We start from the raw sequence: 20,736 nt of genomic DNA on the forward strand, positions 1-20,736 counted from the left end.
GTCTTGCTGAATCTTATGCTGTCTAATAGAGACAGTGACAGTGAAATATGTCATACCTGCAACACAAATTGTGGTTGTGTGTGGTAAACATGAACAGTAAGTGCTGCTGATTTTACATTATATTATACATTCCAATACTAGATAACCAAGCAGGACAGGTGCTGTTTGAAAAGGAAAGAGCTGTAACTACAAATTAGGACGCTGTACATCTTTCCTTATCTTAGTATGAAGTTAATTCATAAGAAGTGTCACATTGTATACGTGTGGAAATATCCATCCATCCATCCACTGGAGCACTAGTAGTGACACAGCAAATTTTTGGGAGTGGGGTGGGGGGTGTCACTACACTGATGCAATGCATTTCTATTGATGGCCTCACAATATTCTACTGATTTTGCAGTAACAAAAAAAACAAAAAAATCTAACAATGTGCCAAAATACAATGCCTATACTTTATATTATAAAGGTTTAAGATTAATGCAGCTTCAGGGTCTGAAAAGTGAAACCAATATGGAAGTGCCTGCATTCTTTCTATTGGCCTGTGGGGGTCGACTCCGCTGGTTGCAGAAGTAGATTGCTTGTATAATTATTTACATCATTAAAAATCTTCCTGATGAATTTATGGTTTAAAATATCCAGATATATTACCATTATGGGTAATTCTACTAACTGTATATTAGTATATTTAAGCTTTGTAAAAGTGTGCGGTTTGTCATTTGTGGGTTTTGTTTTTCTTTAACAAATAAAAGATGAACTGTAAAACTTTTTATGGTGCAACGCCGGGCAATTTGACCTGTGGGATCATGCCTATTTGGACACAAAGAAATGTACTATGCCCATTACTTATTCATGCGTACAGTCAGCATATAGGAGGTGCTGATCCTTCTGTCAAGCTGATGCTGGTACACATTTACAAGATCTCTTCCAGGTCAAGGTGATGGGAGCTTGGATATATCTTTGCCCTATACATCTCTCTTACAGACTGCTGACTTGTCTGTGAGACAGACTGTGCCCCATTGAACAAGAAACAAATATGTCTTCAAAGGTTTTGCTTGCACTTGACCACAACTTGAAGCAAATAAACATCCCAGTATCTAAAGCTGAGCGACCGTCATCCTCCTCTCAACCACGAGCTGCTTCAGAAGGAGCAGTACATCCCAAGAGCCTCACAACCACTACACTTCAGTGTGAGAGGCTGAAGTTGTGCTACCTCTGCTGGAAATATATGTTCTTTGGCTTGAATGCACACCAACAGTGCTTTGATTACTCCAAAAAAGTAATTATTACACAGAAATATTTTCTTAAAAGTAATCCAGTATGTTACTTAATTAAAGAAAGTAATTTGTTAAAATAATTGTTACATTACTTTAATGTTACTCTGTAAAATGACCTGAAAGGCACTGTCTCAAAATTACCATTAAACAGTATGGCTGCAGTCCCACACACCCTGATGAGGACACGCATATGATCTCTCTGTTAGTATTACACCACGGCTCTCTTAGTAGAACAAAAAGCCGACGTCACAAAGCAAAAAGAAAACGAGCACAAACTGCTCAGCCTGACTGCTCATCAGTTTGTTACCTGCTTACGTTCAGGTTCTGGCTGCTGGGCTGAGGTCGGCATTCACTCAATTTTAACGTTACCCTGGGTTCTCGGCTAGCTTAGCATTAGCATGTTGTCTGTGCCGGGTTTTCTGGAAATCCATCCTATCACAACATCCTACCTGTTGTTTCTGCGTATGAGCACAACATGAAATTAAGCACCAAACCGTCCTACCTTCGTGAATATGAGCTACAAGCATAGTCAAAGGAGCTTGCAAACAAAAGCGTCTGGACTTCTTTAAGTTACTTGAAGACGTTTCACCTCTCATCCGAGAAGCTTCTTCAGTTCTAAGGTCAAATGGTGGGGAGTCCCAGATTTAAACCTGGTGGGAGTATCCCCCCACAGAGGGACAAAAGGACCCCCTGATGACCCTCTAATCGCCTGAGCCAAGGTGTGAAACTGGGTGTGGGTCCCAATCAGCCAGGGTTTCGGGTGAGTTCATTGTGAAACCTGGCCTTATAGACATTGCAGTACTAAAATATTAAAAGAGAATGAAAGACACAATACAAGAGTCCCAAAGCAATGTGCGAATGGCTGTCTTTATCCTGTTTATTGAAAAAGTAAGAGGAGTTTTAAGATTCAAACTATTTTCATCCTTCATCACTGTTGCAAAGTTTAATGTTTTACATAAAACTGAACTAAAAACAGAAATAAGTGGAAACTGTGTGGGGAATCATGTGAATTCCTGAGGTCAGATGGCCCAGGATGTGAGTGGGCGTTAAGGCGTCTGGGGAGGGAACTCAAAACTGGATTATAGATGGCAGACATTTGGTGTCGTAAACCACCGCCTCTGTTCAAAGATGGTCGCTCACAGTGGACATAGATGGCTTCTTTCACTCCTCTTTCAAACCATCTGTCCTCTCTGTCCAAAATGTGAACATTGGCATCCTCGAAAGAGTGTCCTTTATCCTTAAGATGCAGGTGGACTGCTGAGTCTGGGGGGATACTCCCACTAGGTTTAAATCTGGGACACCCCACATTTGACCTTAGAACTGAAGAAGCTTCTTGGATGAGAGGTGAAACGTCTTCAAGCAACTTAAAGAAGTCTAGACGCTTTTCTTTGCAAGCTCCTTTGACTACAATGACCTGGATGACTGAGAACCTTCACAGACAGCTTCAAGCATACTTCGACGGGTAAAATTAAGTGGCAAACCGTCCTATCTTTATGAATATGAGCCAGAAGCATACTCTGATAGGTAAAGTTGCAAACCGTCCTACCTACTTAAAATTTATGCTGGAATTATTGTGTGACAGTAGAAATGTGCATAAACTATGTACAGTTGGACGGTTTTCCAAAGTAGAACCGGTGCTTGCAGAGAGGCAAAGTTGTTACAGTATAATGTTGTTGTTTCGAATGAAGCTCTTAGAAAACCAGCACACCGCAGACCACGGCCTCTCTGTGTGAGGATCTAAACGTATTCTACGCTAGATTCGACACAGCGAACACCACGAGACCGGACAGTGTGCGCACCGCAGATGACGTCAGTACGCACACTGTGTCTGAGGAGGATGTGCGGAAGTGCTTCAGGAAGGTGAACGCACGCAAAGCTACTGGTCCGGACGGGATTCCCGGCCGCGTCCTCAAGTCATGCGCGGCTCAGCTGGTTGGAGTGTTCACGCACATCTTCAACCTTTCCCTCTCTCTGTCTGTAGTCCCAGCCTGCTTCAAAATGGCCACCGTCGTCCCTGTACCCAAATCCTCCACCATCTCCTCATTGAACGACTGGCGACCTGTAGCCCTGACCCCCATTGTAAGCAAATGCTTCGAGAAGCTGGTCAGGGACTTCATCTGCTCTGCACTACCCGACTCACTGGACCCTCTACAGTTCGCATACCGCCACAACAGGTCCACTGATGATGCCATAGCCCTGACACTACACACTGCCCTGTCACACCTGGAGAAGAGAGACACGTATGTGAGGATGCTGTTTGTAGATTACAGCTCAGCATTCAATACCATCGTTCCCTCAAAGCTGGACAGGAAACTGCAGGATCTAGGACTGAGCAGCTCCCTCTGCAGCTGGATCCTTAGCTTCCTGTCTGACAGACGCCAAGTGGTCAGACTGGGCAGCATCACCTCATCCCCCATCACACTGAACACTGGTGCTCCACAGGGGTGTGTACACAGCAAATCCAGCATGTCCAAATTAACACTGTCGGATTTGATTTCAACACTATTAAAGTGTCTATATGGGTCCACACCATCCATCCATCCATCCATCCATTCGCTTCCGCTTATCCTTTTCAGGATCGCGGGGGGCGCTGGAGCCTATCCCAGCTGTCATAGGGCGAAAGGCGGGGTACACCCTGGACAGGTCGCCAGTCTGTCGCAGGGCTAACACATAGGGACAGACAACCATTCACACTCACATTCACTCGCACATTCACACCTAGTGACAATTTAGATTAATCAATTAACCTATCCCCACAAGCTGCATGTCTTTGGACGGTGGGAGGAAGCCGGAGTACCCGGAGAGAACCCACGCAAACACGGGGAGAACATGCAAACTCCACACAGAAAGACCCTGGCCTGATGGTGGAATTGAACTCAGGACCTTCTTGCTGTGCGGCAACAGTGCTAACCACCGTGCCACCGTGCTACCCAGGATATGAGGAGGATGTGCGGTCCACACCAGAGAGTGTTAATTTAACTCTTTTTGGAGAGTTGGTACGTTAACTCTGATTTAGTGTTAAACACCAAATCTGTCTGGAGTTGATAATTTAACACTTGGTGTTAAGAGTTTATATATTAACTCTCAAAGAGTATTTTAGTTTAACTACGTAAGAGTTATCTTCTAATTCATTCTAAAAAGCGGGGATTTTACTGTTCTGAACTTCTAGAAATTTCTTTTGGAAATAAACATTTACTAAAAAGATGCAATGGTTTTTGAAAAACATTTATTCTGAACTGTGCACCACAATTTCAAAACATTTTCTGAAAGATGTAACAGTATACATGTTCTCACTTTCATTAGAATTTTGTTTATCAAAAGGTCTGACATGGTAAATGCAAATAACAGCATTCTCATCACTTATTTCTTCAATACAATATGCATGTCCTTCATTCATCCCTTTGTGGAACTTCAACGCACTTCTGCTCTCCCCCATATTCCATCTTCACAAGCATATCCTGTGTGGAGATCGAATAAAAATTAGTTGACACTAAATAATGGCACAAATAATCCAGTAAACAATTGCAGCACAGTAAAAAAAAAAAGGAATCCTCTTTGAGCCATTACTTGTGTAAAGTATTTTCCCAAAAGACAAGGACACAGGCAACAGGTAATACTGAACTAAATGTAAAACCTCAACCTTTTTCATTTTTACCTAAACCGTGTGCACAAAACTCTGGAGGGATCTATGCTAACGTAGAATCCAGTCAGGACGTCTGCTACTGCTGTTTGCTCGTTTTTTGTTTTTTTTTATGGGCGATCGTTTTCAGGCTTCAAGTAGCACCATTATACCAACATTTCACATTCTAGACATTGTTTTAGGTGTATTTGACCAAAAATGTGACTGAAAATTCACATGCAAGCTTTTTTTCAAGGCTGTGGTATTTGCCCGCAAACAATACCTTTCAGCTAGCTAAAACAGAATGTTATGCTATCACCGAGCAACATGGCTAATGCCTTTCACACAGCTTTGTCTCAACTCCAAAGAGCCACAGAAGTAAAAGCTAATAACAATTGAAACAATCTTTGAAAAAATGACTTACCAAGCATGGCAAACAACTCAAATATGTAGAGCAAAATGTTCTGAAACGGCTTCACTTCAGCTTCGATTGGAGCCGTGCTGAGGGCGGAGTCTGTGAATTTACTCTGTTGGTGTCATAGCCCCTCTAGGAGTTCAGAGTTAAGAGGTCAAGAGTTAATGTTTCCATTGTAACACCTCCAGATTTGACAGAGAAACACTCATTTTTAACACTCGATTTTAACTACTATCATTTTACACCTCAGAGTTACATTAAAAGAATGTGACTCTACTTAGAGTAAAATTAACTCTACTTTTGCAAGGAGACTATTAAAACCAAAAAATTTAACACTTTTGAATTTGCTGTGTACTGAGCCCTCTCCTGTACTCACTCTACACCTACGACTGTACAGCCACTAACAACTCCAACATCATTGTGAAGTTTGCGGACGACACTACAGTGGTGGGTCTTATCACCAATGGTGATGAGACGGCTTACAGGGAGGAGGTCAGCGCCCTGACCCACTGGTGTCAAGACAACCATCTCACCCTCAACGTCGCAAAGACAAAGGAGTTGATAGTGGACTTCCGGAGGTGCAGAGAAGTACACACCCCCATCACCATCAACGGCGCTGCTGTGGAGAGAGTGAGCAGCTTCCGGTTCCTTGGTGTACATCTGGCTGAGGATCTTACGTGGTCAGTACACACAAACAAAACAGTGAAGAAGGCGCAACAGCGCCTCTTCTTTCTCAGGAGACTGAAAAGATTCGGCATGAACCCCCGCATCCTCAGGACCTTCTATCACTGTGCCATTGAGAGCATCCTCACTGGATGCATCACCACCTGGTATGGCAACAGCACCGCCTACAACCGCAAAGTTCTCCAGCGAGTAGTGCGGTGCTCTGAACGGATAATTGGAGGTGAGCTTCCCTCCCTCCAAGACATCTACAGGAAGCGGTGTCTGAGGAAAGCGGGGAGGATCATCAAGGACTCCAGTCACCCCAGCCATAAACTGTTCAGACTACTTCCATCAGGAAGGAGGTTCTGCAGCATCCGGTCCCGTACCAGCAGACTGAGAGACAGCTTTTTCCATCAGGCCATCAGACTGCTGAACACGTCACAGACACCTCACCTCCACTACTGGAACTTCAACATTATGCACTCCATACTGTACAGTAATGCCACTGTTTTGCACATGTCTCAACTCTGTATATTTTTATATATTTTATTTATTGTTGACTCTATCTAATTTGTAAAATATGTGTATACACACACACACACACACACACACACACACACACACACTCTTTATGTGTGACAGACTGGCAGCTGGTTGTTCCGCTTCAAGACTTGGCCATAAAAACACTAGTTTTTAGTTCACTTCTATTGGGGTTTCTCCTTATTAACCTGACTCCTTAGTTCCCCATCAGTACAAACCTTTGATAAAATAACTCTGAGGAAAGTGCTGCATTTTGGCACCGTGTACGAACAGGATAATATGAATGTGCAAAGCTCTCCAGCTTCACTCCCCCTCTTCCCTCTTTGGCTGTAAAGAGGAACTTGCTGTGGGAGGAACGGGTATCCTCTTCTGGGAGATTAAAGAGCAACTTCAGATGGAGGTTATTTCTGGAATTCCTCCAGAGGACAACAGGTAAAAAGTTTTTAGGCCAATCCAACTATTTTCTGGGACTCTGGAAAAGTAGATGCTTCACTTAATGTCACTATGGTACTTGCAATAAAGACACTTTATTTAAAGCCTGTGAATAAAAGACTACCATCATTTAGTTACTGCCTGATTTTCAAAGAGCAATGATGTGACTTTTCTTTATATGCACCCAATTCAAATTTATATTCACAGTGCTTAGTTAAGGAAGTGCATAATTGCCCTGGAGTTTACAATAATATAGAAGTAAAGGAGCTCTGATGCTACCCAGCAGGTGTAGGATTCACATAGTGTCTACACATTATAAAACCAGCACATTAGCAGAGAACAAGCTACAGCTTGCATTCAGTCTCTTGGGACATGTAACAGTGACATGTAATGGAAAACATTTGACTTGAAGTGTAAAAAATACTGAAAAAACACAGATGAAAGGCCTCCTATGTAGCAACACAGCTGCTAGACTCAGCCACACTGGATGATGCTTTCAAAGCCTGGAGACGCGGTTCCTGTAATAACACCGCAGACAGGGAGGCTGAAGACACACGAACCAAGCAGATCTCTGTCTGTGCATCTGCACTGATGATTTAAAGAAAGTGGCTCTAATTTCTAATTTTTGTTAGATAAACATTTTGTTAGGTTCACATAATGACTTGTATGTGATCAGCTAACAAATAGTTGTTATCATTTTGCATATCTCCTCACCTCTTTACAGCTTATTCTTGTCGTTTTACCCACTTTACTTACTGGTTTAACCACACCACCACCAAACGTGTTCACACCAGACGGCAGACACAAATACTCACTAACATGTAACAGTAGTCCAGCATGCAATAGAATGAATTACATGTTGGTGGTAAAGAACAAAACACAGCTAATAAAGAGTGAATCTAGTTAGCACACAACAGCTAATTTATTAGCTCCACCTAGCTAAACATAATGCAATCTATACTATTTAATGTAAATGTTACTTTGTAAAAAAATATTTCAGAGACCTTTTGATATACTTTTGGCTGCTCACTTACTTCAGATGGCACAGTTTTTACACTGGTTGCCCTTCCTGACACAAACCCTACCATTTATCTTGCGCTGGTGACCCCCTGAGTCTGGGTTTGTGTCTCCTCCTCCTGTTGTCAAATTGGGTAATTAACATATATACCATGGGGTCACAAGACTTCTTGATACAAATGTGCTAAACCCTAAAAAATTTATTCATAGGTGTTTCTCTTATTTAGTCCAGCCTCACTGATTTAAACAGGATGGTAAACAGAATTTAAACAGAAGTATCTTTTAGGTGTAACATAACTGATTTAAGCAGCATCACAAACTTTAAACAGATTACACGAAGCCCCTCACTGAATTATAAGAGCACCTGAATATTATGACCTTTATCCAGGGGTAATTTCTAGCAACTACAACTGTTGTTTTAGACCACATTAGCTTTAGCACAGTGCTCCTAATACACTGGCAACTGAGTGTGAGTGATAATAATGTGTCAAGTCCAAAAAAGATTGCAATTGCAATGTGTGTAAGTGTTGTTGCCCTGAGCATTGAAAGGCCGTGGCAGCCCATGGTCTGACCAGCACCAACCAGTAACAAGGCAATGGGATGTATCAGTATAATAACAGTAATGCCACTATGACATTAATAGGCCCCTGGTGCAATCCCACTTTAATTCCCAGTAACCTGAAATAAGCAGAACAACCCACTGCCACTCCAAAGCCATAATAATTTAAACCATAAATTTTCCTCTGGAACGCTGTTGTAGCACAGCCAAAATTAGACTCCAGAGGGGTTTGTACCCAAATGTACAGAGTTTAGGTAAGCACTTGAAAACAAAAGAAACTTTATCGTCCACATGAAGTCAAACCCTAGAAATGCAGGTGGGAAAAGTGCATGTAGTTTTCAGTCAAATGCATGCACATATTTTTCCACCATCAGCTGCTGTTTTTTTCTCAGTCTAATCAGAAGATTTCTGACCTGACCTGTTACTTCAACCAATCCATGAGTTCCAACTGAGCAGATTTCAGTTGTAACCTTTTATATAGTTCTGAAAGTAAATAACAACACAAACATAAAATAATTCAGTTCCTTAAAGGAAATTCCACTGTGTGATGATCCAAAGTATAAGAAGCTGTATTTACTGTATATTCTGCAAGCACTAAAGAAAAACAGCACCGACGGGTGTGATGCTGTAGCATCCCTAAACCGTATGCTTGCTGGAGTTGTGCCAAGCCTTTAAAATTCAAATGATCCTCTAAAACAGCTTTTGAGAGGCAATTTAAGCCCTAAATTAGATTAATTAGAATATATGTCACAAAATCCCAGTAGACCTCTTTAGGAATGGTTTGTCATTGCAAGGCTTAAATATAAATATCTACCCACAGGCTGCTGTTCGGTTTTTCAGATCAAACTGGCCAAGCCAGCTGACAAAAGCAATGCCAAAAAATGTAGATTTTACAGTTAGATAGTTTAACATTGTTCTTTTTTATTTTCCTCCAGCTTGCATTCTGGCTTAGGATGGAGCTTCTGTCCGAAGTAGAGGAATTTGAGTATTTTGGTATATTGGTATCACAGGTAAAGTATTGTCTTGATGCATTCTCAATCATCCAGGAAAGTAAATCTCCAAAAGTTGATTCTGTTCATCTGGACGTAGCGTTTTGTGGGAGAAACGTTTCGTCATTCATCCAAGTGACTTCTTCAGTCTCAGCTGACTGCAGTTTTCCCCAATCTTATAACTGGTACATTTACATAATGACTGAAACCAGCCCACTGAAGGAACAATGGGCTGGGAGGTCAGTTCCTTAATCTTAATTATGCAAATTCTAATGACCATTGATCAACAACCACTGACCAAAACCCACTGATCAAAGACCACTGATCAATGGCCATGAGTACCATTCACAGAGAGTTGGGGAATGGCTGCAATCACAGCATTGTAAGATGGTGAAAGACGTACCCTTAGCCCCTTCCTCGATTCAGAGATGGTCTTTCGCTTTTCACGTAAATAGGAGGTTGTTTGGTTTCCCCGATGTATAAATCCTGGCAATCCTCCTGGCACTTAACAGCGTACACTATGTTACTCTGTTTGTGTCGGGGGACCCGATCTTTGAGGTGGACCAGTTTTTTGGTGCAGTGTGTTTTGGGGTTTAAAAGCCTGTTCATAACATTGGGGAAACCTGCAGTCAGCTGAGACTGAAGAAGTCACTTGGATGAGTGACAAAACGTTTCTCCCACAAAACGCTACGTCCAGATGAACAGAATCAACTTCTTGGACAAAGGTAAAGTAGTTTATGAAAGCAATGCTGATCCAAGATCCTATCCTCACCTATGGCTAGGTACTCTGGGTAGTGACTGAAAGAAGGAAAGTGGTTACAAGGGATGGAAATGAGCTCTGTTTAGGATGCCTTATAGGTGCCTCCTAAGTGAGGTGGTTTGGGCATGTCCTACTGGGAGGACGCTCGAGGGCAAACCCAGGACATGCTACAGAAATTACATATGTCAGCTCCTTTGCAATTGCCTCAGTGTCCGTCCAAAAGGAGGCTGGGTATCTCTGCTAAGACTGCTTACCCCGCTGCCTGGACCAAGGTAAACGGTAGAAAATGGATGGATAGTGTTTTTTCTGTTGTCTTTGTGGTTTTTTGGATTATATAATTTGCACATGATCAATAAAACCAGCAGGATCATATAAATTTTATAACTGAGCAGTAAATTTGTACTTGCATAGGCTTCAAATTATAATAAGTTGAATATTTTAAAACATTTCTACTCTTAGGAAGCTGAATATTTCATTGGATTTTCCCGTGTTAAACATGAATATTCTAAGCTGAGTTAAATACCTCTGTCTTGTTTCCAAACATGGAAACCTCTGTCTTATGACAATGTGTGTAGCAAACATTGGCAGCGACCTCAAAGCATCTCTGCAGAGGTTAGGCCACCTGGGTATACACTGCCATGTAAAATATCTGGGGTTTCGGAGACAGTGTTATTTTTATCTAGGTTTACCACAGCTAAATCCCAGGAGAGTGTTTGTTGTACAGGATAGTGATGTATGATGTTCACACATTCTCTTATTTATTTTCTCTCCCTTTTTTCTTAATAGCAGCTCTGAGACAGCCTTGGGTGCAGAGTTCTCTTAGAGACTGTAACAGCTGTCAACAGACCTCTGTGACTCCGGCACACACAGTGTTTTAATGCCAGAATATTTCGACAGCGTCACCATTGGTGGTTATATTCAGATGAGATCAGGTTATTGTGCTGTCAGCCATCTGGGATTAATTTTGTGTCTTTGTTTGAATGTTTCACTTTTCTTTGTTTTCCTACCTCATATGCAACGATCTTCTCACTGTTGGACCTCGGAGGAACTGGTTCCCAGAACACCTCGATCTCAGAGGCTGACACCGCACGGGCCCACGCTCTCGAAGGTGCTTCAGAGGGTTCTGTAAAGGATGGATTGTTATCAACAATGTTCCCTCTAAACTGCGGCGCGTGTGCATTCGCGCACTGCTGGCACGGTCTCTGCGCACAGAAAATCTGCGTTGCGCACAAAAAAAATCTAACCTGAATTGAAATTAAAATAAATACGTTAACAACTCTGTTTTGCAGTGTTAGTCAGTAAGTGACTGGCTGCTCCAGTATGGGATTAGAACGATGCCACCTTATCCCGTAGTCCAGCCAATGATGTGATTCACATTCGTATATACGCAGCTAATCGACGTCGTTGACAGGCTACGACAGCGTCCTTATGTGCCGACACTGGCGTTTTAGCTAGCAAAGCGGCGTGGCTGATGTGGAGTGAAGCCACGTTAATGACAACGTGTACAACCATTGGAGATGTGAGCAGGACAGACGGAACAATTGACGGAAAAGTGTGGACTTTATACCAGTTTTTAAATTGTGTTGATCGGCCACGTAAAACCAGAGTTATGATAAAAATATTTGCAATGTTTGTTTTTTTCCTGAATACTATCGTTGTTTATATTTACTGCAGGAAGAAACGGTAAAAACTGCGTTTTATAAGGAAAACGCTCGAAAGCTCTCTCCACCTGTGAGCAAAGACAAAACCAAAACCCCCAACCTTTCCTATTGGTGGAAAAATGTACCATGTCGACCAATCAAAAAATGATATGGCAACATGGCATTTAGTTGTTAAGAAACGTGGGGGAAGTTTTAGGAGTGACGGCGGTGTTTTGAGATGTGAGAGATTTGCGACATTTAGCGCAAATCTTGTGTAGTTAGTGTGTAGTGTAGTCAATGGCTGTTGTTCTCCTTTATCTCATCGTGGACAGAAATTATTTTTGGAGTGGCACAAATAATCTGTGTGGCATCAGATTTGATGCAGAACAGCTGATTGTTCTGTAAATAGTTTGAAATGTTTATTTAAAAAAACACCTTGGCTGCATTTTTAGGTAAACAGCTGCAAAAAACTTTGTTGTTTGCAAAACTCAGTAACTTTTTTGAAGAAGTAACTATATAATTAATTGCCCAACATTGGTCATTATATACTGTATTTTGCAGACAGAGAGTTACAGACTCTCTCCCAGACCACAGACTCATACTCAAAATACAATTCACAGCTTTATATAAAAAAAAAAGAAAGAAAGAAAGTTGTGTTTTCAAAATTGGAGTTCAAGTTATTTTTACTTCCAATAGTGTTAACATGCTACACAGGTCATGAACAAGATTTTCATTGTAAGTGGGCTAAAGCAGTTAATTAAAAGTAGTCCGACATCTTATTTCTGTACTACTCCATCATCTGTGACTCCAGGCAGACTCTTTTTTTTTCTTCTTCTTTTCTGTCCCTCTGTTGCAATGATCCTGGACTAGACTAGACAAGAGCATGTCCTCACACTAACGACACACACTCGAACTTACAACTCTCCTAACCTTTGCACCAGTTTGTCTTGTTCCTCGAAAAACCTTGATACCATATCTCATCCCATTTTTTGGTAAACTCAAAGTACAAGTTAATGGAGTCTATAATCATAAATGCACAAAAGCAAAAAACTAAAGACAACGACACAGTTGTTTATGATATTGCCTTTTGTGTGTACCGTATTTTTCGGACTACAAGGCGCATTTAAAATCCTTTAATTTTCTCAAAAATCGACGGTGCGCCTTATGTATGAATTCTGGTTGTGCTTACTGACCTCAAACCGATTTTCTGTGGTACACGGCGCTCAAAAATCTGTCAAAAAATGTTTTAGTACGACTTTGGTAAGCTACGAAGCCGCACCACTTGATGGATTGTCGGAGCATTATGGCTACCATAGTCAGGAGCCTCACAGAGTAATTCGTACTGTGCTTCAGCATAATATTACCGTATTGTGTGTGTATAAGGACCCCAAAATGTCAGCTGTTAAGACACATGTTTACGAAGCAGATTTCCAACTCTATCAGTCACACAGTAGAACACGGGAACAAGAGCAGCTGTGAAGATGAAGAATTTGATGGATTTGTGGAATGAACTGAAAAAGTGAGTGTATTGTTCTGTATTTTTTGTGTTACAACCGAATGATGCTGAGTTATTGTGAATGAGTTGAATAAAGTTTAACATATTTGACTGTTTTGTTTCGCATAATTTGCCTTATGTATGAAAACAGACCCGTTCATCAACAGTGCGCCCTATAATCCGGTGTGCCTTATGGTCCGAAAAATACAGTAATTGACACAAAATGCGTATTTTACATTGTTATCATACAGTTATCATCAATACACTGTTGTCGTGAAAGCCCTATTTGCAGCTAAAAGCGAAAGGATAAGTATTTATATTTGCAGGACGTGAAGACGCTCACCTTCCTCTGCAGAAAACACTCTAAGAACGCGGCTGAACGGCCCCTCTCCCATATTGTTGTAGACTCCCACTGTCACCTCAAACAGGGATAGGGGTGCGATGCTGTCGTTTCTGTAAATATATCTGGATGCGTCAGGTGATGCCAGCACTGTCTGGATCCAGGTGCTGCTGCCAAGTGGGCGGAAAGCTACAACATAGCCAAAGTCCTCTCCGCTCTGCTGTTCCTCTGGAACTGGCTGAGATGGGGACAGAAAAGTTACGCCTTTGACCCAAACAACTGTGAGCAGAAATTAAATTAGGCAGCTGTAAAAGAGTAAAGCAGTAACAGTGTTTTATGTCTAACAAAGTTTTGAGCATTCAACGGATCCAGCACCTCTCCGTGCTTTGACCCACATCCAAAAAATGTAAAGCTGTCACCTAATTCTGGATTTACACACGTGTAATTTGCACTGGCTCTGTATCTCCTTGTTGATTTACACAACAGGGGGAGTCAGCAGGCAGCAAATCAGAAAAGCTCTGCCTTTTAATTAAAAGCCATTCCACTGAAGCCAGACTGCTGCAGACGCAGTAACCTGCCAGGATTCCATTCTCATCAAAAGAAGAATACTCTGTCACAATGAATGCCCACTCAGAAATGCCCATGATCCTCTTACCTCCCACATAATAACAAGTTCTCCTCGAGCTCCTCCGCCACCACTCACGTTAATCGGCGCAACCTTGGGAACTAAACAGACACAAAAGGAAACTTGCTCATCCCTCAGTTCTGACTGTTATGTCTGACACAGGTGCAAGAAGTAGTTCAAATAAGGGGATCACAGGCACTATGTGGAGCTTCTGTTTACACAAAATGGGTTAATCACACAGGAGAGGAATTAGGTTTTTGTTGACAGTGGCATTACCACCCGTGTGTGCCGCCGTTATTAGCCGAGTGCCATATGTCAGCCCTGTGCGTGAGGCTCAACGGGAAACTTGTTCCCTTGTGATTCAACCAGCGGGATAGAATTACTCAGCTAACCAGTCAAAAAAAGACTCGCTCACGGCCGTGTCTCGTGGCATGTGCGAGCATTTTAAAAGTGTAACTCAATTTCCACTCTTCCCGCGTGCGACTGAGTAATCAAAGTAGTGGCATGAAAACATAGAACAGATTTGAAACATCACAGGGAGCACGGACAAAAAGTGGAACTAATCAAACAGTTAAATTACATTTTCCAAGTGGGACTGATTAATTTGTTATGAAGAGAAACAACAAATCGAGAGGGTACCTGCTGCTTTGGTTCGAATCTGTTTTGATGGCGTGCTGGGTTCTCCAACACCAACACTGTTGATTGCCACCACCCTGAATTCATAATCCACCCAGGGGTTCAACTCTTTCACTGTGGCATGCATCATCTGTCCAGGCACAGAATCAGGAACTAGGATTAAAGAATTTAGAATTGACATGTGTTTTGTGTTTTTATGTTTCATGTGTCACATTCACATTTGGTTCCCAGCAAGTATAAGTAGTTCATATACCAATGAAATGCATGGAATGAAACTATGACGTTTACAGTTTAATTACAGCTCGTCAGCATCTCTACAAGCATCATAATTATTGTCGATCGCACAGGTGCATCAGCATCTTGCAATGCTATTTTAAACAGTAACACAACTAGATAACCACAATTAATAAGCTGTTGCGGGACTAAGGATTTTTAGGCTGTATTGCCAAAAGTGGCAAGAAATTCCTGTGAATACCTGATATTTATTTACTTAATGATGGTAAATCAGCCCTCAGTACACATGCATTTTGATTAGAAAAAATACATTTCAAAGTACAGTGAACAATAGCTCCCCTCCCGGTGGTTCTGAGGGGGGACACAGAAGTGCAGCCTGTGTTTTATTTTTGGACAATAAAGTTACAATGGAAAGGTGGTTAATTTTGAAACCAACTAAATATCAGGATATGTCACTTTTATAGATCAGTGAAAGGGCGATGCTACTTATGTGCAAACGATACTGCGTGGAGAAAAATACCAGGAAATATGTAACTATAAAATTCTGTGAGTAAAAAGAATTTTTTGCATTTCTACATCAAGACTTCTTGTTTATTGTGGAGCTATTCACAACTCACTAAACAGCTTCATTCACTGAAAAAGCTGCGAAGCATTTCAGCTTTCCTCTGTTACATGTCATACATGTGAAATGTGTCATAAATGGTTTATATGCACAAACTTTTAATACATCAAAAAAATTGTTTTTAAATATTGTATTTTGTATTAATATCATGCATTGCCTTAATTATGTTCATTTATAATCACCATAAAGAACACTGAATTTTGAACGTTGAATGATAAAAAACACATTCAATAAAAATATAACTGCCTGACGGTGGTGGTGCATTTGTACCTGTCCTCATAGTCTGCCAGCCTATAGAGAAGGGGGTCCTGGCCTGCATCATGTACTTAGTAACAGGGCTGTGGTTGTCAGGTCCAGAGCCCCAAGACAGTTGCACAGTAGTGTCAGTAATGTCAGTCACAACCAGGCCCTCGGGGGGCCCAGGAGGTCCTGCAACAAGAAGAGACACCTGCATCAGCCTCACTGTACGGCAGCAGCCTAAACAAATGAGCTCACGTCAGCTTTGAGACTCCACTGCAGGTGTTATTCATAACCTAGCTAACAGGAGATATAACAGGCTGTGACACCACCATAATTATTACACCGAATATCACAGATCAGTGGGAACGCAGGTTACACTTCTTTTATCAGAGACTGGGGTGTTTTTAATGCTTTAATTGTTAAAAAAAACAAGTACAACAAGAAAACAGTGAGTGAGCTCATCATGAAATCTGACCTATTTAGTTTCTGGAGACATGTATGCCTCACACCAGCAAGAAAAACAACAAAAGAAAGAGAAACAGGTCGCTGAATATTTTTCTTTTAGGAGGTTTGTTTAGCTTTAATACGTAGATACATTTCAAAAATGCCTTTATTCTTTATCACTGGGTTTCACAGATTAGCTGTACAATAGGTTTAAGTAACCTTGTCTTTACATACTTATAAACTAGGACTAGATAATGTATCCATGTTAAGACTAAGGTCCAGAAAAAACAGAGGTAAAATTGTGCATAACATTATATGTTGTCTAGCCCACTGTAAGTAGGTGTACCTACTTACATTATGATACGTTTTTATCTCTATGAAGATATGTTGCATGGCCGAGACCCTTGGATGAGTTTTTCAGTAAAGATTTCATTTTACAAGTTTTGTGTAGTAGAATGAGCTTATTTTGCTCAATAGGGATTTTCTGTCTGAGGGAGGTTCAGTGTTTTTTGCTAAGTGAAAGTAGAGTATAATAATAACAAAAGACAACATTAATTACCAAGGATTTGGAAAAAAGCAGATTTTTCAGTTGGTTTCTCACTAAAATCAGGGAACGCAGCAACATGGGATTTCCTGCTAAGCCCTGCAAATCTGCAAAAGTAGCGCTGTGCTCTCAATGCGACTAACTACTTCTGTAGGAAGATGATTGAGCATCGACAACACTGGTTTTGGATTATGCATATAAAAACACAATATGGAAAACCTGCATAATCTATATTGGTGGCAGACTCTTTATTACCTGCATTGTTAATCTGAACGTCTCAGATTATCCCAGACCATTCTTTCTACGCCTAGTCTAACCTTTGCACTTTTATCATGTATTTCCTTTGTGTAATAAGTCATGGTTGTGATGGAGTGTCTGTGAAGATATTTGCAAATTCAAATGGAACTTGAGTCTGCACACTTGGTTTAAGGTTTTGACAGATTTAAACTCAACTGAAGCTCGAGAATAAATATGAGCAAGCTTGACACAGTCTGTCTCTCATCTCACAGTTCTCCCTGGCAAAGCCTATAAGGCGCATAACATATGCATAAGCTATGCTAACACATAATAAAAATGGAATAAAAAGAGACAAAGGAAGTGTTTGGAGCTTCGGACACCTCTGAAGGTTGTGTAGAAGCAAGCACCCTGAACTCTACGTTGTTGAATAAAGCCTATTGTGCCTGGGTCACAGACATATTTTGTCTCTACTTAAACTACTGGCACATCAACCAAAGAGACGGGTATGTAGGATATCTATAATCCTTGAGTTTAAACATCAAAAATGCTCTCCCCCAGAGTAACATTTATGGCATGAAATCAGTTAAAAACATACTTTATAAAATGTTTTCTTGCATGAAGACTGTTTTTCTAGATACCCTTGAAGCTTTTGTGGCAACTTACTCTTTCCTTCAAGTTAACTGTGATATAAGAGGCAATGAGTTTAACTTCTTTTATTTTCTCAAAGACTTTGCAGTCATCAGCCTGAAAGTTGGAAACTGGGTAACACGTGTCAGGAGTATCTGTTTAACAGGACTAATTTAACTGACACATATGCTTAATTACCCATCTGTTTTTTTTAACCACTTAGCCAACATCCAACAAGTCTGTCCAAGCAAGACGGTACGGGCAATTACATTCACAAGTTGACCTAACCTCCATGTCGTTGTGTTGTTAGACGAAAGCAGAATACGCAGAAAAGAAAAGAAAAAAAAACATCACTGTGCCACCAGTTAAATCCAAATTATACTCACTAATCACAGAATGTTTTTTTCACAAAAGATCTTATATGCAGAACACTGTTGCTTTGCATCTTTTCATGTGTAGAAATGCCTTCTTTTGGCATATTTCCACTAAAGCCACTGGGACAAAGTTGAGTGTAACACCATCGGGGGGATGGCTTACAAAGCCCTGTCTTTATGTCTAGATGGGCTCCTTTCGTTTGGCAGCATCATTCTCCTGGCTGAATTTGAACCGGCTCTCGTCTGCCAGTCAAATCGATCAGTCAACGGCACTATGAGCAACCTGAGTCTGCATTGCCTGCAACAAGCCAACCGCGCCAATACAGGCGGCCGTGTCGTATTAAAAGAACAACTTTCAGTGCTGAAAATCATCAATATTTTCCTTCTGAAATCAGAAAAGGGATCTAACATGTCTTTACAGAGTAAAGCTTGTTTACCAGCAGTGAAAATGCTGCTAACACTGAAATGCTCAATGTCAAATGTAGAGGAGTTTTCTGCTTTATCGCCTGATTTAAAACTTCTGTTGGAAATTATATCAGCAAGTAATGAAACATGCAACAAGTCTCCCTCTTTACACTGTCGGTGATACAGCTCTTATCATCATCTTAAGAAACACAGACATGCAGAGTACTACAAAATGACAAGCAGTGTAAGGAGGAAAAAGCATACCTCTGACAATTAAGTCTGCTGCTGCAGAAACTGTGTCGATTTCAGTGTGTACCATACACACATACTTCCCAGAATGCTTTAGCTGAATGTTCCTCACCATCAGGTCACCCGCAAATCCCTGATGACAGAGACATATGCGACTGAAAGTCTCGGAGAAGAAAAAACCTCCACCAAAAGCAGCAAAGTCAAAGTGAAAAAAGAAAAGACGTATAGGAAATCCTCAGGAGCACATTCAGTTTCATTCTCAGCCATGTGCTGCAAATCCTCCACAAAAGGAGCTTGGAATAATCAACCACAAAAAAAAGAGGCAAAAGAAATTAATTTGGTTTTACGTTGTAAGAAAGGCTACACAAAATTGACTTGTTTTCAGTGTTTTCAGTATTTGTTGTATTTACACTTTAACCTTACAACTCGGCTGAGTGGCTCCAAGAATAATTTTCAGAGATGCTTTTTTCAATTTGTTGCTGCTTGTTCTCTCTCTCTCTCTCTCTCTCACACACACACACACACACACACACACACACACACACACACACACACACACACACACACACACACTCGTATTTTGTTTTGTTTGCACTAAGATCTCCTCTGGGCTAGAGTCTCATCCTTATAGGCTCCCTCGTCACGACTCACAGTAATATCTGTTGGCGTCTGAATTGAATGTACACAGCTTTCACGTGGGTTTAAAATGGAGCTAGCCTACAAATACCAGTTCCCCTGGTGCCTTCATGTTCTCACAGGACCAGTTCAGTGTATACAACCTTAAGGAATAATTTGACAGGGTGAGAAATGCGCTTAATTAGCATAGAATCCAGAGAAAAGAGTGATACCACTCACTTGTCTCAGAGACAGGCTGGGACCATTTAGCCTAGTTTAGCACAAACACTGAAGGGAATTCAAAACCTTTTTTTAAAATTCCAGGACCACAAAAGCTTAACAATTACAGACAAAATACTATATTTGAATTTATTCATTGACTATAATGCTATAGGTATGAAGAGGTTAACTGAGTTTATCATACAGATTGCCTGAGCTCACTAATCGCTACATATTATTTTATTAACCCAATATATTTAGTGAGTTTTAGAAGCAAATGTATGTGTTTTTGTCAGCCGGTCAGCCAGCTACCATTTCTTCTGAACCAACTTCAATTTGCTGGCTTAAAATTTGAATGGAAGATTATCTACATATTTACATATTTAATCATGTTTGTCTAATTGTTGCGGAACAACAATTTACAGAGTTTCAGGCATGTACCTGATATAATTGTGCAGTATGATCATGAAATACATCCATTAGCTGACATTTTTATGGGTAAATAATATATATTTTTAAAAAGTTAAATGGCAACACACTGCATCATGCAGTACTCTGTCATTTGATGGCTGTAACCTATACAGAAGTAGCCAAGGGAGCAACAGCTATTAAGCTGCTGCTGTTATGATGAGTTGATGCATGTCTGTGCTGGAAAACAGGACAACAGCGTTTCCTGACTCACTGCAATAACGTGTGTCAAGATGTGGGGCCTGTGTGGGCAGTGATGGGGATATTTTGACACATGTAGGTCCTCCTAAAACCACATGTTGCCATTTTTATATTTCCATTTGTTCCATTTTTTTTTGTTTTGTTTTTTTCAGATGGAAACCTCTGAGGCTGAATAATGAAGCCAGTGAGGTGCAGGTCTATAATCTTGTCCCTGACGTCCTCGCACTGCTCTTTGGTCTTGCCCGTGATGATG

General features: G+C 41.0%; 1 protein-coding gene across 3 annotated transcripts in view; it reads right to left on the reverse strand.

The window, feature by feature from the left end:
- Positions 1-20,736, reverse strand: part of cntn6 (contactin 6) — a 61,924-nt gene that overhangs the window by 10,260 nt on the left and 30,928 nt on the right. For all 3 annotated transcript variants that reach the window (XM_085353004.1, XM_085353003.1, XM_085353002.1), the window contains exons 13-18: positions 18,996-19,113; positions 16,131-16,289; positions 15,008-15,157; positions 14,399-14,469; positions 13,747-13,981; positions 11,276-11,391 (exon numbers count right to left, since the gene is read on the reverse strand). In XM_085353004.1, coding sequence (XP_085209130.1) covers positions 11,276-11,391; positions 13,747-13,981; positions 14,399-14,469; positions 15,008-15,157; positions 16,131-16,289; positions 18,996-19,113 — 849 coding nt within the window. The remainder of the gene's footprint in view (positions 1-11,275; positions 11,392-13,746; positions 13,982-14,398; positions 14,470-15,007; positions 15,158-16,130; positions 16,290-18,995; positions 19,114-20,736) is intronic.

The sequence above is a fragment of the Diplotaxodon limnothrissa genome, linkage group LG5 (genome assembly GCF_057381915.1).
Source record: "Diplotaxodon limnothrissa isolate DT_005_m linkage group LG5, D_limnothrissa_male_GT1.1, whole genome shotgun sequence".
In the NCBI taxonomy this organism is placed as follows: Eukaryota; Metazoa; Chordata; class Actinopteri; order Cichliformes; family Cichlidae; genus Diplotaxodon; species Diplotaxodon limnothrissa.